The sequence below is a fragment of the Artemia franciscana genome, chromosome 17, assembly GCF_032884065.1.
Source record: "Artemia franciscana chromosome 17, ASM3288406v1, whole genome shotgun sequence".
Taxonomy (NCBI): domain Eukaryota; kingdom Metazoa; phylum Arthropoda; class Branchiopoda; order Anostraca; family Artemiidae; genus Artemia; species Artemia franciscana.
The window spans coordinates 40851918-40873771 of NC_088879.1; the positions used below are offsets into that span (position 1 = coordinate 40851918).

The 21854-nt window shown below is 34.2% G+C and overlaps 1 protein-coding gene across 2 annotated transcripts in view; it reads right to left on the reverse strand.

Annotated features, from left to right (window-relative positions):
* LOC136038241 (acidic mammalian chitinase-like) overlaps positions 1-21854 on the reverse strand; it is a 47788-nt gene that overhangs the window by 20020 nt on the left and 5914 nt on the right. For both annotated transcript variants that reach the window (XM_065721347.1, XM_065721348.1), the window contains exons 2-5: positions 14955-15146; positions 10598-10698; positions 4197-4328; positions 2809-2936 (exon numbers count right to left, since the gene is read on the reverse strand). In XM_065721347.1, coding sequence (XP_065577419.1) covers positions 2809-2936; positions 4197-4328; positions 10598-10698; positions 14955-15146 — 553 coding nt within the window. The remainder of the gene's footprint in view (positions 1-2808; positions 2937-4196; positions 4329-10597; positions 10699-14954; positions 15147-21854) is intronic.

Here is a 21854-nt window from a genome sequence, read left to right on the forward strand (position 1 = left end):
ATGTCAATTAAACCCTATAAGGTCAAGTTTTAAATGTCAAGATTAATCTAAAATGTTTTTATCAGAAAAACATTTTATCACAATGTTTTTATCACAGGGGCTATTTTTCACGGGATTATTAGGTGACCATATATGTTTAAATGTCAATTAAAGCCTATAAGGTCAAGTTTTAAATGTCAAAATCAATCAAAAATGTTTTTATCAGAAAAACATTTTATCACAATGTTTTTATCACAGGGGCTATTTTTCACGGGATTATTAGGTGACCATATATGTTTAAATGTCAATTAAAGCCTATAAGGTCAAGTTTTAAATGTCGAAATCAATCTAAAATGTTTTTATCAGAAAAACATTTTATCACAATGTTTTTATCACAGGGGCTATTTTTCACGGGATTATCAGGTGACCATATATGTTTAAATGTCAATTAAAGCCTATAAGGTCAAGTTTTAAATGTCAGAATCAATCTAAAATGTTTTTATCAGAAAAACATTTTATCACAATGTTTTTATCACAGGGGCTATTTTTCACGGGATTATTAGCTGACCATATATGTTTAAATGTCAATTAAAGCCTATAAGGTCAAGTTTTAAATGTCGAAATCAATCTAAAATGTTTTTATCAGAAAAACATTTTATCACAATGTTTTTATCACAGGGGCTATTTTTCACGGGATTATTAGGTGACCATATATGTTTAAATGTCAATTAAACCCTATAAGGTCAAGTTTTAAATGTCAAGATTAATCTAAAATGTTTTTATCAGAAAAACATTTTATCACAATGTTTTTATCACAGGGGCTATTTTTCACGGGATTATTAGGTGACCATATATGTTTAAATGTCAATTAAAGCCTATAAGGTCAAGTTTTAAATGTCAAAATCAATCAAAAATGTTTTTATCAGAAAAACATTTTATCACAATGTTTTTATCACAGGGGCTATTTTCCACGGGATTATTAGGTGACCATATATGTTTAAATGTCAATTAAAGCCTATAAGGTCAAGTTTTAAATTTCAAAATCAATTTAAAATGTTTTTATCAGAAAAACATTTTATCACAATGTTTTTATCACAGGGGCTATTTTTCACGGGATTATTAGGTGACCGTATATGTTTAAATGTCAATTAAAGCCTATAAGGTCAAGTTTTAAATGTCAGAATCAATCTAAAATGTTTTTATCAGAAAAACATTTTATCACAATGTTTTTATCACAGGGGCTATTTTTCACGGGATTATTAGCTGACCATATATGTTTAAATGTCAATTAAAGCCTATAAGATCAAGTTTTAAATGTCAAAATCAATCTAAAATGTTTTTATCACAAAAATACTGATAAAGCCAATAATAAAAATTAAAATTACAGTTATTGTAGGGTGGTATTATTGGTCCTTCAAAGGGACAGATAGAAGATGGTTATCCCACTGATTGTATTTATCTGTCTCTTTACAAATTTTAGAGAACACAGTAAACACACCGGTTTATTTCAATTTATAAAAAAACATGAAGTATTTTATTGATAAGAAGAAAACCGTTGTTTACTTGTCAACTTATTTGAGAATGTCAGATAGCAGATCATATGTATACATTGACCGTACGATGTTCATATTGTTCGGAATGCGTTTTTTGTCTTGTTTTCGGTAAGGAATTAAAAGAGAGATGACCTTTTGATTGTGAAATGGGGATTAATTACATGAAAACACTCTCTTTAGCTTCATTATCATTATTTATAAGACCATTTGTGGCATCTTCCATGAATAATACCAAGCTTTAAAATTGTTTTTACGGCGATTTTTAGATTTTTTTTTTTGTGTACGATATTCCTTGTCTTACACTGAAAGGTCCAGAAATCATTACAAACAATTAAAAACGCTCTAAAAATTATGATTAGATTTAAAAATTAAGCTTGATTAATGTTTTGAATGCTTTCCTAGACAATTAAATGTCATGTCAGTCCTTAGCACTATAATTGTGTGGCAAACCAGCTTAAAAATATTGTTGCGTAGAAACCAAGTGTGATCAAAAAGTTCTGAAGATGGACTTGTATTAGCACATAATTTCTATTAAAAGCACGCATAAGTTTAATATTTTTTGCAAAACTGGACAGTTATTCTGGAAACTGGGTAGTCGCCAACACTACGCATAAGTTTGGTGGTCTTTTTTTTGCAAAATTGGACCGGTATTCTGGGATCCGGGTAGTCACTCACACAAGGAAAAACAACGTTGAGCTTAAAACTTCTGAAGGTGGACTTGGATTAACAAACGATTTCTATTAAAAGTACACATAAATTTTGTGTTTTTGCCGAACTGTACTGGTATTCTAGGAACCGGGTAGTCACTTACACTACGCGTAACTTTGGTGCTTTTTTGCAAAACTGGACCGGTAATCTGGGAGCCGGGTAGTCGCTCACACTAGCAAAAACAAAATTGAGCTTAAAAGATCGAAGTGCAGCAGCTTGATTTAGTCATAAGAGCATTGACATTGAATAAATCCTTAGATGCTTCATTTTGTTACTGCGTTTAACTAATAAAGAAAGCAAAGTTAATCAGGTGTTGAAACAGCATCAATAAAACAGAGGAGGTTTAATGCTAGACTTATTGGATATTTTTCTAAGAAAAAAAGTAATCTGAGTGAAAGGATAAGCGAACAAAGAATGAGTAGAGAAACATATATAAAACAAGAGAGATGAATATAAATGAAGGGAGGGGAAGAGTGAAGCTAAACGTGAAAACACAGCCTCAATTATTCATACTAGAGGAACTAGAGGAACTAATGTCCGTATTATTTACAAAACGAGGATAACTTACTCTGATACTATAGGAATATCGTAAGCTTCATCAATGACCTGTTCCCCAGGAGAAACCGCTGCCGTCAGAAGTAGACCGTAGGGGGCAAAAGCTGCTTTTAGCTCCCTAAGAAGTTCAATGAAGTTCTCCTGGAAGAAGAATTGCAAATGCGAAAAGTTATAGGGCATGCGTAAAGTAAGTTTCTCACTTTGAGAAAACACATAAATTAAGTTTTTTTTTTTTGGGGGGGGGATAAGAAATCGTTCTTCATAGCTTATTTGAAAAAGTATCTTGTATACACATTCAACAAACCTTTCTGGCTTTATAAGGGCGCAGATTTCCCTTATACTTCCTCTCTGTTTTGGGCCTAATTTCCCTAGATTTATATACACCTCTATCTTGCGTTGAAGGGAGCCACCCCAATGTTTGGTCCTGGATGGTCTTGGTGAATATAAGCATATGTGAAAATGGAATAAGTAAAAATCCTGATATTCGATAGTTTTTGGACTTGTTATTGCCATCTATTTACCCCCATTGTCCTTTATTACATTTATTATTAAATATTTTTTTCATATTTATATTTTTTTTATTTCTGCTATCAAAACTTGTATGAGATGTCCATCTTGTTTCAGCTTGGGCTCAGTTCCGAATCCAATCTTTGTAGTGGTGTAGCAAAGAATCGCAATAGTAAGCAAAAACCATAGAAATGGACTTAAAATAAAGATCGAAGAGAGATATTTAATTTTAAATCATCCTTTAATTTTGAGTATTGAAATTTGAATTTTATTTTTAAGTGTAGCCCCTGCATGTATGTCATTACATACTTATTAGAAATGAAAGAAAAAAGCTTTTATTTCAGCTTTGTGTTTTGCAGAATGAATTAAAAAATCTTAAACCTTAAATCTTTTCTTATTAAGAAAAATAAAATAAAAAAGTGACAAACAGGACATAAATACTAAGCTATTTTTTTTGCATAATACTTTAATATACTTTTTGTATTTTTAAATTTGGAAGGTAAGGCAGCTACCTCTGCAACCCTTCTAGCAGCTATTGGCACATAAAGGATTAAACGATGCCCCATTATAGCCCCATTATAGCCTGCTAAATAGCATATATTGATATATTTTCATTTTGATGCATTAGATTTTTAAGGAGGTAAGTACGTAGCCCTTGTTTTGGGGGAGGGGAATGTGCCAGAATTATATGGAATATGTGGAAAGTATAAAACAGATTGGGGCAAACATTAAAAAAACTGATTCTAGAAAATATTCTCTTTTATAATTTACTGAAATTGACTTAGCCAGGAAAATGAAGGCTTCACCAATCAGCTCAAATGCCAATTTCTGAAAATACCTACGTGCTATAATTAAGGCCTACTAACACTACCCTAGATTAAGCTTTTGGCTTACCCTATCTTCAGCCACACCTCCCCTTTGAGTAGGATACTCCCAGTCCATATCAAGGCCATCAAATCCGTATCGCTGTAAGAAAGGTACAACGCTGTCGACAAAGCCTTTTCTTCTTTCTGGTGAAGCAGCCATCTAAAATAAAAAAAGGAAAAAAAGGATAAAAAATGAAAAAGGGAAAAAATAAAAAAAGGAAAAAAAGGAAGAAATAGAGGAAAAAGTGATCATTTGGTTAAGGAACATTTCAATTTGCATTTGTTTTTGTATGCAACATGTTTGAAAAGGATATGAATTGTAGGAGCCTATGATAAAAAAAAACTAGATAGGAGCTCATTCAAATGGAAGTTCCAAATTTTTTTTTAGCAACCAAAGATATCAGAAATCAGGGGGTAGAAATCTCCTTTACACCCTTTTTTGTCACAAAATCATAATTTTTGTTTTATTAGAAGAGAATCCTAGGGTGGCCAATCACCACACAAGTATCAGAAACTGTTATTTTGTTTCACGTGATTTTAGTGATCTGCAGCTTCGTGCAGCACGTGTACATGTGCTACGTGCACGTATAATGTCTCTGGGTGTTTAAATTGAGTATATCAAAATTAAACTTCCATTGGTTGCTATTGCTAGTCAGGGGGATGGGGTTCAGGAATTTTATCCCCTTTCTTTCATTCAAACCCAACTCTCTTGAGAACCCCTCCCCTAGGATGTTTCAAGCTATTTCTCAAACCAATTCTACTTAGAAAATTCTTTGGAAAATTCCCTGTTCGTTTAAGGTGTTGAAATTGAACTATTTTTCTTATTAAATAAAAAATCAGTTGAAAGCAAGGAGTAACACTAAAATTAAAATGAACAGACATTATTAATTATATGAGGGGGCTACTCTCTTCTTAATGGCTTGCCCTTTACGATAAGGTTCTTCTGAACTTAAAAAAAACCTTATTATTCTGATCAAACGGTCCTTGTGTTTTAGGAGTCTTTCTTAAAGAATCGGTACAAAAAGTAAAACCTTAGCGTAAAGAGTGAGATATTGAGAAGAGGGCAGGCCCTTGTATAATTAATAATTTCTGTTCGCTTTAAGCTTTGATGTTGCTTCTTAATTTCAGTTAAAAAAAAAACTTTTTTTAGTTAACCACTGATCGTTTTCAAATAATGCCAGGAAATTCGGGTCCCACCTTCATGGAAATTTCCTTCTCCCCACGAACAATCCCTCCATGGAAAGTTACTCTCCCGTAAAATCCCCGCCCCTCGCTAGGAAAATTCTTCCCAGACAATTTTCTTCTAGCTGAAAATTCTCCCCCAAAAAGTTCTTGCAGACTGTTCCAGGATAAGAATTATTCCTGGCGTATTTTCATTTCGAAAAGATTTTCGTTTGAAAATATTATCTTTAAATCATTTCTGAATCTCCCCCTGCAAGTAGAAAGTTTGGCCGCAAATACCCCGCCTCCTAGTAGAAAGTTGCTCCTGCATAAAATTCCCCCTGGAGATTTTATCCCGTAGAAAACTCCCCGTGGTAGATTTCTCCTGTGAAAGATCCCCCCTGCTACGAAAAGAAATTCCAAACCGGTAAAAATTTATCCCCAGACAATTCCCCTTAACATCTCCACATGTAAAATTGACTTGGCAAAGAGAAAGTAGGACTAATAAAAAAAAAATCGTATAGGTATTCTGGCAAGTTCTCCCAGTGTAAAATTTCCCCTGTAAAGTTCACCTCCCCAGGAACTTCTTTCCTGATGGAAAACTCACTCCTTGAAAAACTTTCCTGGCAGATAATTGCCCACCCCCTCCACCCAAAAATGTATACATATTACCCAATAAAAAATACCAAACGTAAGCAATGTACAAATTTTACAATTTAAAGACCTTTCCCCAGGGGCTGTGGGGGGGCCATGATATCTCCAAAGGCATAGTTATAGAAATTTTCAGCTATGCTGAACAGTTGTAACAGCTAGGCTATCACAAAGCTTTGATTTGACGACTTTGAGAAAATAATGGGGGTGGGAGGGGGTCTAGTTGCCCTCCAATTTTTTTGCCATTTAGATGGGCATTAGAACTTTTAATTTCTGTTTGAATGAGCCCTTTTCAGATATTCTAGAGCTATTGGTTCAATTTGATAACCTCTGGGAATGAATTTAAGATCCCCTAACTTTGAGAGGGTTTCCCTCTCTTTTTCGAAAATCAGGCGAATTTTCTCAAGCATGTAGCTTTGTTGGGTAATACTAAACTTAATGAATTTTATATATTTGGAATCAGTATAACAAGCCATATTATTTTATATACGTATTGATCTAATTCAGTTTATAGAATTTCGGTTACTATTGAGACGTGTCGTTCCTTACTTACAGTTCGTTAAAACAAACTTTTTGATAAAAATATATTTCTTAATTCAGATAGAAATAAGTACGTGTTTTTTCAAATAAGAATTAAATGTGACAATAGCTCATAAAACAAAGAGAAATCATATCTACATGAAGAGGGATAGTTACCCCCTTAGCCCTCCTACATTTACAGCAAAGTTTGACAAATACATTCCTAAATACATTCCAAAATACAGCAAAATATATATTTTGTGTTTTAAAACATTTTAACTCCAAATTAACACTGTTTAAAGCAAATTTAGGTTTGATTTCTCGAATTAATTGGGGTCCAACTAGTGGTGGACACCTAATCAAGACTATTCTAAATTGTTCATGATGTACTTTTTATTTAAATAATGAGAGATTGCTTTAGTGGGAGACATTTGAGCAATTAAATAAAAAAAAGTTATTGACTAATGTTATAATTAGACTAGCTAAGGAGATTATAGCACAAGATGAATATAAAAGAAAGAAAATCACAGTGTGTTAAGTATAGTGAAGACCAGAAGAAATATTTTGAATCCTCCTCCCCCCCCCAAAAAAAAACAGAAGAAAAAGAAATTAATGTTTCAAGTCAACCCCTTTGTCACCAAAAAACAAACAGAATCTGATAGGAACCCAAAGTAATCTGCAGGAACCTCAGCTACCGATTTTGTAACCCCACAATGGGGTGCCTGTTAATAGATAAATGTCAACTTTGTAATAGTACAGCCTTTGAAAGACGGTTGTAATAATACAACCCTCACATATGACGGCTGCAAAAGATGGTAAGTATCAAAAGACCCTCATCAGTAGGGGTAATAGCAGCCTTGAAATTTTGATCGGGCGATTTTGACAAAAGAGAGGAGTGGGGGAAGAGGCCTAGTTGCCCTCCAATTTTTTGTTACTTAAAAAGGCAACTGGAACTTTTTTTTAAAGAACGTTATTATTAGTAATAAATATACTTAACTTGCGAATTATCTTACGTAACTAACTTCTATATTTGTATACTTTTATTACGTATGTGAGGGGGTTCGCCCCCTCGTCAATACCTCGCTCATTACACTAAAGCTTGAATTTTGTCCCAATTTAAGAATGACCCTGGAATCACAAAGGCCGTATAATAGATAGCTGAAATTACTAAGAATACTTTAGCGTAAAGAGCAAAGTATTGTGGAGGGGACAAACTCCCTGGTATACGTAATAATTTCTGTTCATTTTAGGTTTTAATGCTGCTCCTTACTTCCAGCTGAAACAAAAAACTTTTTTTCATTTACTTCATGGAAATTCTCTTCCCTCATGATAAATTCCTCCATGGGAATACCTTGCAAAGAATACCCTTCCCAATTTTATAAAGTAAGGAGATGTTTCATAGTTGCTTTCCTCTGTGGAATTTATTTGATTATACACTACCCTAATCTCCATTAAGCCATTTCATTTTGCCTAATTATTCTTCTATTTAGTGGTAGTTTGAAAAATGTTTCAATTATTATTACTCTGGTTTATACCCTACACTAGTGTACATCCTGTAATTAATTGAAGGAACAATGCAATCCTCAAATAAGACCTCCATTTGAAATAAGATTAAGGGGAAAGTTTTCTGCTGTAACATTGCTGATGTCTCGGGTTAACTTCATGAAAAAGTGATCTTATTCAATTTTTAATGTTCCTGTTTGTTGTTTAGAACCAACGTAGTGGAGAACACATACCCAAACTTATTCTAAATGCTTTCAAATGTTGGCACCACTTGCCACTATGGGAGTTCTAGCAGTGTATTGTGCTTAGACATTCTGAGAGTCATTATTGGTCCGGGAACTTTGGGAATTTCCGCAAAGAATAGCATAGACAATCATCATTATGTGGGTGCTAAAATATTATGGGTCATTTATTTGAGTCTTTTCCCCAAAATAGTATGTTTTTTTCTTTTTTTCGTAAAATAATTGTTTTTATAAATCTTATTTTTTAAAATTTAATTTCCATTAAAATCACAAGTCAACTTCAATTGTAAAATTTTTGTCTGTCAACATTAATTGGAAGGCTTGGTCATGGGGTCGCAGATGATGTTCAAAACATCCAGAAGACAACTTCTTAGCATTGACCTTCAGGAAGAAGGAAGAAAGGCAGTCACGAAGACACTTCATATCGATAGTACTAACTAAGCTTTCGGACTCTTAGAACGTCCCTGCAGCTATATTAGAAGGATGTAAGAAAAAACTTGGAAGCAAAAATAAGAACTAAACAAATAGATTTTTAGGTCAGGGGAAGTCACAGGAGAAGATATTGCGGATATTTCGGGGTCTCTACAAAGGCCGTCAATATACAGCTTACAAGCCGTCAAAAAGGCTTTTCTGTGAGATTTGTTCCGATTGCAGCATCATTAAACAAAACGACGAAACGACTTTAGGGTCTTATCTATCAACAAATCAACATAAAAAAAAATGACTCCATGAATACGAGTTTAAAGGTTTGGCATTTCTAATAGTGTTCTTTATGGTTGATTGTGTATGGCTATGCTGTTTTACCTATGTGATTGTATGGATGAGTAGGGTTAAGGCCTCATTCAAATGCTGATCTATATTAATCACTAATGTAGGAAAACAGTCTTCCTTTTCTCCTTCTGTCTTTTTTTTTTAATGTGTTTGTGCTGTTGCACTGGTGATTTCTCTTCTCATTATAAATAAGTCCCTCGTTCTCGAAGGCAAAACGAGCCATTTCTTCTTGTTGCCTTATAAATAAAGGGAGACTTGAGGCCACTTTCATATATGAATATATCAGGCTATATATTTACGGAGACTTCAAATGCAAAATTTGGAAACGATTCAGCGTCCTATATAAATGACGAAGCCACAAAGGAATCAACTTAGTCAAATGAAGCTTAGAAATAATTATCTATAAGAATTGGTCATTTTATAAGGACTACATCTATATTAGAAATAAGTGAACCACCTGATGGCACTGTTGGTCTCTGGAACCAGACAGCTAGCTTTTAGTTAGGTTTTAAAGTGATTGAATGTCCTAAAATTTTTACCTGAAAATATTTTGACTCTGGTTGGGTCGACTTTGTTATTTAGCGCCTCGCAAATACTGGAATCGGCAATTGTCTGTGGAATCATGTTTTTTATCATATTTTTTTGCTGGGTGATTAAATTTGTTTGATAGTGCTCTATTTCGATGTAGATTCGTTGTAGATTTATTAAGACTATCGAATTTATATTCGGCTATCTGGCTTTTATAAGTTTTTTTTGGGGGGGGCCGGTAATTTTTCTCTTATTTGTGGTAATTGCTGTTTGTTTTAAGTTTGACAAGATTTATTAATTTGGCTTTTGTTCAATGAAAGAATACTTTTCATTTATCAACTTTATTCACTGGATTCGAGGATCTGTAGAAACTTCATTTGATAGAATTGATAAATAGCTTTTATTGAATAGTTCACTTAGACAAATGACTCCAGATAGATATACACTGCCAAAAAAAGGTTTTCACGAGTTACAACGAGTTACAACTCTACAACGACTAATATAATTTTGATGTTTAACTTTAAACCAAACTTTAGATAATTTGTAACTCCTATAAAAATCGTTTTTCTGATATTGTTTTTATCAGAGTTCAAAATTGGGAACACTAAAACTGAAAATGTACAGAGATTGTTCTTTATGTGGGGGACTACTTCCCCCTCAGTCCTTCACTCTTTAAGCAAGAGTTTGAATAGAACTTAACGGAAAGCAGTGTAAAGTGAAAGCAGTGTAAAGTCGGAAAGCAGTGTAAAGTGAAAGCAGAATAAAGTGAATTTCAACACCCAATTGCCTTACAAAATACTTGAAATGAAAATTATATTGTTTAGATGAAATACAAATAAATTGACATCTCTATTGTCGAGGAACTGCAAAATTATATATTCGTACATATATACCCATACCATGCTTATTACAATAAATAGCTCTAAAACCCAATGTCGCTGTAAAGAGGGTGCTACTCGAGATGCTTCTTCTGACAGACATTTTATTAGAATCCAATACGCTTAAGGCCCAACATTGTGCAAATGAATCGGCCCAGTCGTGGTAAAATACTTACATACGAATACTTGACAGAGCCTTCATTCCATCCACCTATCGCAAGTATCGCTTTAGCTCGGGGGTTTTGATTTTTCAGAGCAACAAATCTCTCATAAGCACCTAAATATAATAAAGAAAGTAATAAATAAAGGGAGGTTGAAAATATAAAATAAAGAAAATATAAATATGACAAGAAAATATAATACCCCACTGACATATGTAAACCAATCATTTGCGCTTAAGAATTTTCAGCTGGGGGTGATCCAACAGAGTTTTTCAGGGGGAGGGGCTGAATAAAGTTTTCTTTATTTAACGTCCCTCGAGAACTTGCAGAATTCATCAAGGATAAATAGCTAAGTCAAAGCAAGTTGAGAACAAAGCTAAATTAGGGTTTGGTTAAAATGTAATAGTTTATTGCCATGTTACAAACTAAAATTTTACAATTTATTTAAAATTTTTAACAAATTATGAAAAAAATATTTAACTAATAATTTAAAAAATATCTAAATTTAATTTTTAAATTTTACAAATTTACAGAAGCGCCATTTGAAAGAGGGCCATAGAGTGCCATTTGATATGGCCTCTCTGAGGTTCAAAATTGCATAATATGCACTGCCCAGGGTACAGCTTCTTGAAATAAAATGTATTTAAGCCTTATTGTAAAGATTTGACGTTTTAGTAGAACGCCAAAGCTTGTAACTATCGTCCACTCTAGTCGGTCCCATTCTCTTTCTAAAGAAAAAATGACATCTATATCGAAAAATCTATAAAAGTTCATACATCAACAACAAAATTTTCCTCTGATTATCTTACTTACTTACTGATTCATGACAATTTCATTTTCTTTGTTTTGTCTTGGGCTGGTGTTGCTATTGATGCAAAAGGCTAGGTTTGGAAAAGCGTTATGGAATTAATTGAATTCCAAAAATTAGGAATTTACAAAATTCATTATTATTTTTTTATTTCTAAAACAGTAGATCCCTAAAATTCCGCTTTTCTTACTAACAATCAGTATCATACAGTTTCTAACAAGGATAAAACAATAGAGTTAAGACCATTAAGAAACATGGTAAGTTATGGTAAAAGAGCATGGATTTGGGCAGTGACAATTATGCAGTGCAGAGGGATGACATGTGCTAGAAAGTTAAAACATATTGCGGTTACTAGAATACAAAACTTTTTGGGCTGAATGTGAAGAACTGTGTAAAAAAAGAAAACAAATAAATTGTCTTATAAAAGGGACTTTTATATAGAAAAAAATTGCAAAGAAGAGAGAAACGAGGACAATAACAATAACAGAGAGCGTAAAACAGAAGAAAAAATTATGCAAATTTTTCGGCTCAGACCTCTGCTCAACCGTCCTCAGTGCAAAATAATAATAATAAAAAAACAGAACAAATAAAAGTCTAAAAGACAATATTAAAACCAAACCTAAAACAAACACCGAAACTGAAACAGAACCCTTTCCAAGCAACGATGAAAGGGTAACTGAATAAAAAATATTATACTGAATGGCATTTCACAATGTCGTTTTATGTAAAGCAGTCTTAAGCGCTTACCTGGTCTCAAAAATTACTTGGAATAATATTTTATCTAAGACACAGGGAATTTACATTACCAGTTAGCGAAGGTATAAGCCTAGATAAATTAAAGATGCCTGACATTTATCCCCAAAAGACCAGTACAACTGATACTTAAATTTAGGAATTGTCTTCTCTTTTATGTTAAAGACTTGTTCACTTGGAGCCTCCCACAAGCAACCCATATCTCTGGCAAGAACTTTGTTTGAAGATCAAATGTCCAAGCTCAGATGAGCTTAGGATCACATATCTAGAGGAACTTTCATTTTTTTTTTCAATTGAATCATAGATTCAGCTTCTGCTAATTTAAGAGACCGGACAATATTCTTTTAGCTAGTGTTTAACAGTTTCCGCGTGTCGTCCACAACATAAGCGATGATAAGAACCTGAAAAGGCAAAGAAAATATTGGGTAAAAGGACCTGTCGTATTAGGTAAATGGACAAATTTGTGTTATATTCATTCATTTTGTAGGCTTGACAGAGATTTTGACTTGCCGTGACTAAGATTTAAGCTAATTTGAATTTAAAACAGCAGATATTAGTCAGCATAGTCACGATCATATATATCTTAGGATTAGTACATCTTGGGATTAGTACTAAACCGAGTACGATCGGCAATTTGTCTCAGGAAGTTAATACTAATTCATGTTTTTACAGAAATAAGACAAAGAAATTCTTTTTTTCTTCGGAGTGTAAAAACAAAGAGACAGGTTCATTCAGCGGTAAATATATGACTGTTCATATTATTGACTTACCAACATTTTGATTTAACCTAACCTAAACTAACTTTATTATAAATAATTTTGGCGCTGAGTAAATATAGTATCATTTTGTCGAAAAAGATCAAGAAAACGGCGCTGCGAAAACGTATATTTTGTCGGAAAACGAACCATAACTCATACTTTAATCGAAAATTCGTCATTTATAAGAGTTCAAAAAGTGCTTAAATTTAAATTTGCAATAGAAGTGATTATTATCAAACAGTTCGTGGTAACGAACTGTAGTAAGGAGCGACCTAGCTCAATAGTAACCAAAACTCTAAAAAGTGGAATTTTGATACCAATAGTTACATCAGAAGAATTTCATTTTAATGCTGATTTTAAGTATATAAGTTTCATCAAGTTTAGTCTTACCCATCAAAAGTTACGAGCCTCAGAAAATTTGCCTTATTTTTGAAAATAGGGGGAAATACCCCTTAAAGGTAATGCAATCTTAACGAAAATCACACCATCAGATTCAGCGTATCAGAGAATTCTATTGTAGAAGTTTCAAGCTCTTATCTATAAAAATGTGGAATTTCGCATTTTTTGCCAGAAGAAAGATCACGGATGCGTGTTTATTTGTTTTTTTTTCCCCAGGGGTGATCGTATCGACTCGGTGGTCCTAGAATGTCTTGTTGGGGTTCATTTTCAAGGAAATTAAAAGTTCTGGTGCCCTTTTTAAGTGACCAAAAAAATTGGAGGGCACCTAGGCCCCCTCCCACGCTCATTTTCCCCCAAAGTCACCGGATCAAAATTCTGAGAGGGCCATTTTACTCACCATAGTCGAAAAACCTAAAATTATTTATGTGCGGAGAGCAAAAATCAAAACATGCATTAATTCAAAAAACCTTCAGAAATTAAATAAAATACAAGTTTTTTAACTGAAAACAAGGAGCGACATTAAAACTTAAAACGAACAGAAATTACTCCATATATGAAAGGGGCTTTTCCTCCTCTACGCTCCGCTCTTTACGCTAAAGTTTTTTACTGTTTTAAAAAGTAGAATTAAGAAAAAGAGTCAAACTTTAGCGTAAAGAGCGGGGCGCGGAGGAGGAAAAGCCCCTTTCATATACGGAATAATAGCTGTTCGCTTTAAGTTTTAATGTCGCTCCTTACTTTCAGTTAAAAAACTTGTTTTTTAATTTAATAATTGTAAAGGGCATAATAAAGGCATCGAGTGGTATGTTCACTTTATTGGTAAGTCAATGATATGAAAAGTCATATATTTACCCATTTAGCCAAGTTACCTGCTGCAGGATTAACATGGGCTAGCAGTTTTAGACGGTACGAACTAAAACTACCTGGTCACCACCGCAATTTGTGCACTTTAAGGGGTTTCGAGAGGTGAGTCTTTTGTCTGTTGGTGTAGATAAGAGTACTTCCAGTATTTGAAAACTGCACTTAAGCAATTACCTATAAGATGGCCAGGAGCTTGGTAATTTATGCAGCACTGGGGTCGGCTCGGTATCCAAAAATCCGGAAAAGTTTTTAATCAATCTTTAAGACAAGCCTGCGACATATCAATGCAGCAATCTTTGCACTGCAGGAAAAATACACAACAATTGGTGCATCGTATAAGGTTAATGTAATCCGCGCAGTGTAGGCATAAAAATCCAGAGGACTCCTCTTTTTAAAATTTCTCCTCTGATTTTTGGGCTCGTTTCGAATATAACGCAGCAACTTTTTCCTACAACACTTGAGCATAATCTAAATTGCGATCGATGAAAAGATTCGGCAATTCTTTCAAGATACCGAAGAAAAAATCCTGCTCAACAACCTTCACGTTAGATCCGCAATAGATCAAGCTGTATTGTACAGTCGACCTAAGCTAAAGCGCTAAGTTGAGTAGCTACAATAGTCCATAAATAGCTAAATTGGGAACAAACCTGATTTAGTAGTGACTTTAAGAAAAAATCTGACCTATAATAATAAGTATATTTGATTCCCGATATTGATTTTTTTTATTATAAATACCTTTTATCAAAAAGGTATTTCATTGAAAAACAACCTAAAAACAAGGTGAAAATTCACCCACCTCTTCCTCCATCAGCATAAAGGTCATTCCAAGGGTCAAAAGCCACTATTTTGTATGTCTGGTTGTCCAGTGCTGCAAATCCAAACATTAAATGTGTGCAAATAGTTGGATCTATATCTTCAACATCAAATTTTCCGTCACCTGGCCTGTATACAGCCCAGCTACCGTAGTAACATACTACATTGCGCTTTGCTAAAAATACATCATTTATTATGTCACTATTACATACATGGCCATATCCAGGTGGGGGGTTAGCGGTATCGACCCTCATGGATGTTTTCTCCGACTCATAAAATAGTAAACAAAAATGCATATAAACTTTTTTTAATGTATTTTGTAAAGTTTTTTTTTGTAATCCCCCCAGATAAAATTCTGAAAAGGGCCTTGATTATATAGTTACTACTAAATTACTAAATTACAAACACTATAGCACAACAATTTTTAGGGGAAAACTATTAATATTACAATTTATTTTTAATTTATTTAACCTATTTTGTATCGAATAGTGATGGAAAACTTGACATAACCACACTACTTAGAAATTTCAGCGCATGATGTGGAGGAAGGATGAACGAAGAAATCCGAAAAAAAGGAAACATACATTAAAGGATAAAAAAAAGCGTAACTACAGAATCGTATCAAGGGGTGGGGACTAAGGGGTTATTTTGATTCGTAAAAATGTAACAAAACTTATATAAACGAACTTTTGAAGCATTATTTTGTAAACAACCCCCCTCCCTCCCCAAAAATAAATCCAGGATATAACCCTAATCGTCTTACACAATGTGTCAATATTACGATAGAAGTAGTCAACAATTGAATATTTTAGGAAGAAAAGCAATTTCCATCCAAAACCAAATGTCATTGAAACTAGGACTGGTTAAACGTACACAGTAATTAATTATCATATCAATAGTAATAACAATTAATAAAAAAATAATTATCAGTCACGTTTATACAAGGCTGTTGTGACAAAAAAAAGTTATGCATTGAACATTAAAAATGCAATATTCTGGACAATTACGGATATCCAGATATAAATATATTTCATTGATTAAATAAAGAGAAATAATAACGATAAAAAATAATAATAAAGAGAATAATAATAAATAATAATAAAAATAATAATAAATAATAATAAATAATAAAATAATAATAAATAATAAAGAGAATAATAAGAAAGTCATCAAAATAACAACGATAAACAAAATAATAGTAACATAACATTTGTAATGTTATTAACATAACTAATATAAGGTTATTAACATAACCAAAATAACATAACTATTGTAATACATATTTAAAAATCAATTAACTAAGTAGTGATGCCTCAATGGTTCTAACAAGGCCCATAGAGCGTAAATATGGAGCTTCTAGTCCCTCAAAGTGTCATTACACACACCTGAGTCTGACACAATAGCGCACATGTAACGGTATAGTACACCTACATAATAGGAATGATTTCTAGGATATGCAGGTGTCTTTTACGTCATATGGAATATTTGCTTCAGCATTAAGATTAACAAGAAGAACATGTTTTACTTGAGTGTTATTAGGACTATTCGCCTTTTTCATATTAACATCCAAAAGCTAGGAACCGTTATTGCTGTTATTCATCAATAAAGGCAGCACCAATTAAAAGGGGCTTTAATATAAGTAAATAACGGATTTGAATTTTTCACTTTTTTTCGCTCTCTTTTAAAATTTGTGTTCTAATATAGACTCTTTTGAGAACCAATCTGCTTTAGAAGCAGTGTCATTCGGATTTTCCCGTAAAGGCTAACAAGGTGAATAGTTTTTGAGGTAAACATTTCATCCATGATTGAACCTTGAGATAACGGATAAATCTTAATATAACAGATATAGGAAATAAAGGGCCGAATTATTACAAAAATGGGAGAATAAAAAAAAAAGACTTTTCAACACCGTGCAAGTTTAATCCAGGTGTCAATGGTTGATGACACATTTGATCTAAGGGTGTCACTTGCAAGATATCAAGTCGGATCAACATGTATAAAGAGGTGTCAATTCTTGATCAAAATAACAGTTGCATGATAATTGCTTTATAACCTTTGCAACCGAAATTTGGGTCATAAAAATGAAAGAATATTTGTTTCGTTGTTTATATTTATAGAAACCCCCCCTCCCCCAACGAAAAAACCCAACTGAAATGGAAATCAAAAAGCCATATTAAAGCATAAAACGTGCTGAAATAAACTCACATAGTAATTCAAGCGTGAAAAGAAATAGAAATTACTCTTAATGAACAAATAAGACTCTAAACGACCAGAAATTATAATGAATGATCATATCATAGGCAGTGCAATAGTGCTACCTAAGTAAAAAGTGAAGTGGGGTCTACGTGTTATTTTTTTTCACCTGGCCAATTCATGCGGAAGGAGTTGTAATAACTTCGGATGGGTTCATTCGGTTGGAAATTCAAAGTTTTAGTGTTTTTAATAATACAAGGTGATTGGAGGGCAACCAGCCCCCTTCTGCAGTGGCATTGTTTAGGAAGCACAGGGGGTAGTTGCCCTTCCCCTAATACTTTCGATAAAAATTACTTTATAGTCCACGCCCCTTGACTCTCCAGATGTAGCCCCCTCTTGCCAGTCCCCAATAAACATGTTGGAGTTACGTCCCTGCCCTCCAGCACCCTTTTTAGTTGCACCTCACCCAAGACTTTCCAAAGATTTTGATTTTTAAATTAAAATCAAGTTGCCAGCATTCCATGGCTAATTGGAGAAAGAACTAAGACAGAGAGTCTGACTGAGAGGCACGGCTGGTATTAGCCTTTTTCAGGAATTTATAAAAATGGTGTCATTTTAAAAAATTTATGATGAATAAAAATGGTGTCCTTGTTGATAGATAGTCTATCATTCATCCATCCATCTTAGGGAACACTACTAAGGTTGAGAGTCATATAGATTAAGGGATGATCTTGAATTTCGGGTTGACTCATGACGGACAATGTCGATTGGACTTGTATGCAAAAGAGGGGACTGAATTTGCTTGGACTCAAAGGCAGACAAGTGACATAAGCCTAAAAGGCTTGCCTGCTTTGAGTCTCAGGTAGACTGACGTTTATTAGGATTTACATATGACCGACAAGTCCTCTGGACAAGCAGGCGAACGGGGGGATATATAACATTCCAAGTATTTTTTGAAACGGTACTGGTAAACGGCAGAATTAGCTATTAGAGAACAATCTTAAGGTGCCATAGCTTTGCCTCCAAGGACGAAATTTCACTTGGACAAGGTCTGTAAATAATGCAATTTGACAATTGTTCACATATTGGTTCTTAGCATCTGGAAAGGGGGTATGTTTGACCCTGGTTCTTCAAAAATGCTGAAGGTATTAAGGTGTAGCTTTCAGGGAATGTTAAAGGGTATGTTGAATTTAATCAAAAGACCCTATGTACATTAAGGCTGTCAAAAGGGAGTATTTGGAGAGTCTTAGAAAAGGCTGAGGTTACTAGGTCAAACTTCTGGGGTATATTAAGGGGGGTGTTGAACTGGATGAGAAGGCCTTATCTGCACCTAGGTTGTCAGAAGAGCGTATCCCCACCATCGAAGGAGTGACTAGTGGTATTAAATGGATTTTCTTCAGGGCAAGCTAAAGGGGACAGGAAAATAAATCAAAATACACTATGTACATCTATATTGCCAAAGGGCGTATCTACAACATATTGGGTAAAGCTGAAAGTTTTAAGTTTGAATTTCCAGGAAATTTTAACTGGGGTGTTGAACTTGATCAAAAGACACAATGTGCATCTAGGTTTCAAAATAGCGTAACTCTGATATCTCAGGAACGGCAAAGGGTTTGAAATTTAAACTTTAAGTGGGTATGGAAGTGGAGTTCGAGCTAGAGCACAAGACATTAACTGTATCCAGGTTGACAAAAAGACGCATTTTCAAAATCTCAAGAACAGTTATGGGTTCTAAGTTGAAACTATTAGAGAATGTTAGGGAATTATGAGTTAAATCAAATGTCACTACATGCCACATTTTTGTCAAAAGGGTATGTATACAATATATAAAGAACAACTAAGGAAATTAAGTTGAAGTTTTCAGGGAAGCATAAGGGAAATTTTGAAATAAAATAAAAATACACTGTTTTCATAGAGTTTATCGAAATTATGTGTCTGCAACATCCCAGGATTTTGTATAAAGTTATTATTGCATTAAGATGAAACTTTTTGGAACAATGAGGGAGAGGTTGAAGTTCATTTTCAGTTTTTGCCTCCCCCAAAACACCTAAAGTAAGATTAATAAATTGTATTGGCTCCCCCGCTACTCGCAGAATGTTTCAAGTCGATCACCCAAGTTGTTCCTAGGACATTTCAGATATATATTTTGATGCTATGAGCGCACATCAAGCACTTCCCATTGAAAAAGAATTGAAACCCTCTTGCACCTCTTATTCGATCCAACCGCTCCAAAATTTTTAACTTAATCACCAAGCTGTTCCTGGAACCAAGTAGACATATTATCCTGACAACTTAGGCGCATTTAGCGTCTTTTAATTTATTTCTCTCCCTAAACTAATTCACTTTGTTCCCCCTACAAAACTCACAAAAGCTTTCAAAATTGGTCTCCCAAATTATTCGTGAGATATTGCAAATATACAATTTTAATAACCTTGCATCATATAGTTTCTTTTTACTTAACTTCCTAAGAAACAAGCAAAGTACTTTCAGTCGTGTTCAGAGTGGAAGCAAAACATCCTTAGTCCCTTACATTTCAGGCACAAAGTTTAAATACCCCTCACCTCCTTTTCTCTTTCCTAAACACTGCCTGAAAGTTTGAACTCCTGCGCTTAAGCTATTTCTGAAATATGCACTCCCAAGTTGCAAAATTTGAGATTTGAAAATTTGAGATCTACATGAATCCCCCACTACCTTATATTTCTTGACAGCATTATCTATTTCCTCAAGCCATTTTTGTGATATTACAGATGAGGTATTCTCAAACTTCGGGTGCTCATAATGCCTTTTTATTTATTACCTATGCGTGCGTTGCAGAGGAGCCTTTGGAATCATATTCCCTGTGTGGTGCACACCTGTCGAAAATTCCATAAACTTTTGCCAATAATTTTTTTTTATTAACTACATTAGTGTTTTTGTCATTCAAACTGTTTGTTCATATCATTGATTAGGTAATTGATATTTCAAGGTCATTTATTGATACTCCTCTTTTTGGGAGTGCCACTTATACGACTATTAATATTACTACTAACTCACTGCAGCACCAAGTCACCTAAAGTCAACACAGCTGCGCACGCTCTTCCTCTATTCCAATCTATTCAAAGTCACCCTCTTTAAAAGCTCCCAAGAAGTTTATGTTTCCCTTAAATCTTTCCTTGTGACATCCTCCTAACCCATCCGAGGATGACCTGCTTTTTTTTTGGCCCTAGACGGTTCGCTGACAAGGACAATCTTTCGCAATCTGTCATGCTTTATCCACAGAACGTTTCCTAGTCATCTCATTTTTTTTTTTTTTGCATTATAGCCCCTGAAAGCAAAAACAACATTTTCGTACAGCCGATTTAGATACGGTCAGTCAGTAGGATACCCAAAGCAATCTGTATGCGATTTCTCTGGAAAACATTCAGCAAATCGTCCTCAGTTTTTCGGAGCACCCACGCTTCAGAACCATCCTTGACCACTGTCATCACTTTAGCTTCTGATATTCCAGCCTTGGTTCGTATTCTTATCTTTGTGTTCTTCCAAAAAAAATTTCGACTGTGAAAATACACCCTGGGCCTTTGCTATCCTACTTTTAACATCTTGACTCAACCCACCATATTTATAAATAATACATCCTAGGTAAGTGAAGCCATTAACTTGATCGATCTTCTCATCACCCAAATTCAGCTCAAACTTATTCTAGCACCCTAAACTCGCAAAACCTCTAATAGTTCATTCATTTTGCTAAAATTATCATTTGAAATGCTTAAACCGTCAGCATAATCTAAATCTAAAAGAATTTTAATTCCCCATTTGATTTAATGTTCTTCCAATGCCTTTACTCTACTTTTTAGGAAAAAGTCCCTCAGAAAGATCCATATAAACGAGGATAGCACCCAATCCTACTTAACTCCAGATTTAATAAGAAACCAACTACTAACCTCATTTTCTACCTTAACCGCAGCAATGTTATTCTCGTACATGACACTAATGGCTTTAATATATTTGTCTGGTATACAATACAAGGATATGATTCGAATTAAAATCGAGTTGTCATCAAGCCATGGCTAATTGTATAAAAAGCCAAGACCGATAGTCTGAGTGAGGGGCAAAGCTGGCATGAACCTTTTTCAGGAATGTATAAAAAATGATATCATCCATCCTGGGGCAGAAATAAAGTAGAATCAAACGGTAAAATTTTGAGCTGAATCAGTTACTTATAATCTGATTATAATCCCTCATATATCTACTTTTAAATTTTATTCACAACTAGCAGTTGGGGTGGCGCTTCGCGCCACCCCAACACCTAGTTGGTGGGGGCGCTTCGCGCCCCCCAAGGCCCCCCCCCCCGCGTGCGTAAGTCGTTACGTGCCATTGTAGTTGTGTCCCTGTGTCCCACCTGTAAATATAGATAAAAGAGAAAATATTTCTCTTTTTGTTATAGATATATATATGTTTTTAACTACGTAAAACTTGCAAATATACAACATTCTTCGATGTCCCATTGTCTGTGCATATAAATAGATTGTCAGGTTTACCGACTCTTGAACATGAAACATAAAATTATCCATGGGAAAAACAATCCGTATTCAAATCTATACCTCATTATTCTAATGATTGCCCTTGAGCTTTGTTGATGGTGATTGCTAATCGAACATTCCCTGTGTCCCGGTCGTCATTTATATTCCCAGTATCCCGGTCGTCATTTGTG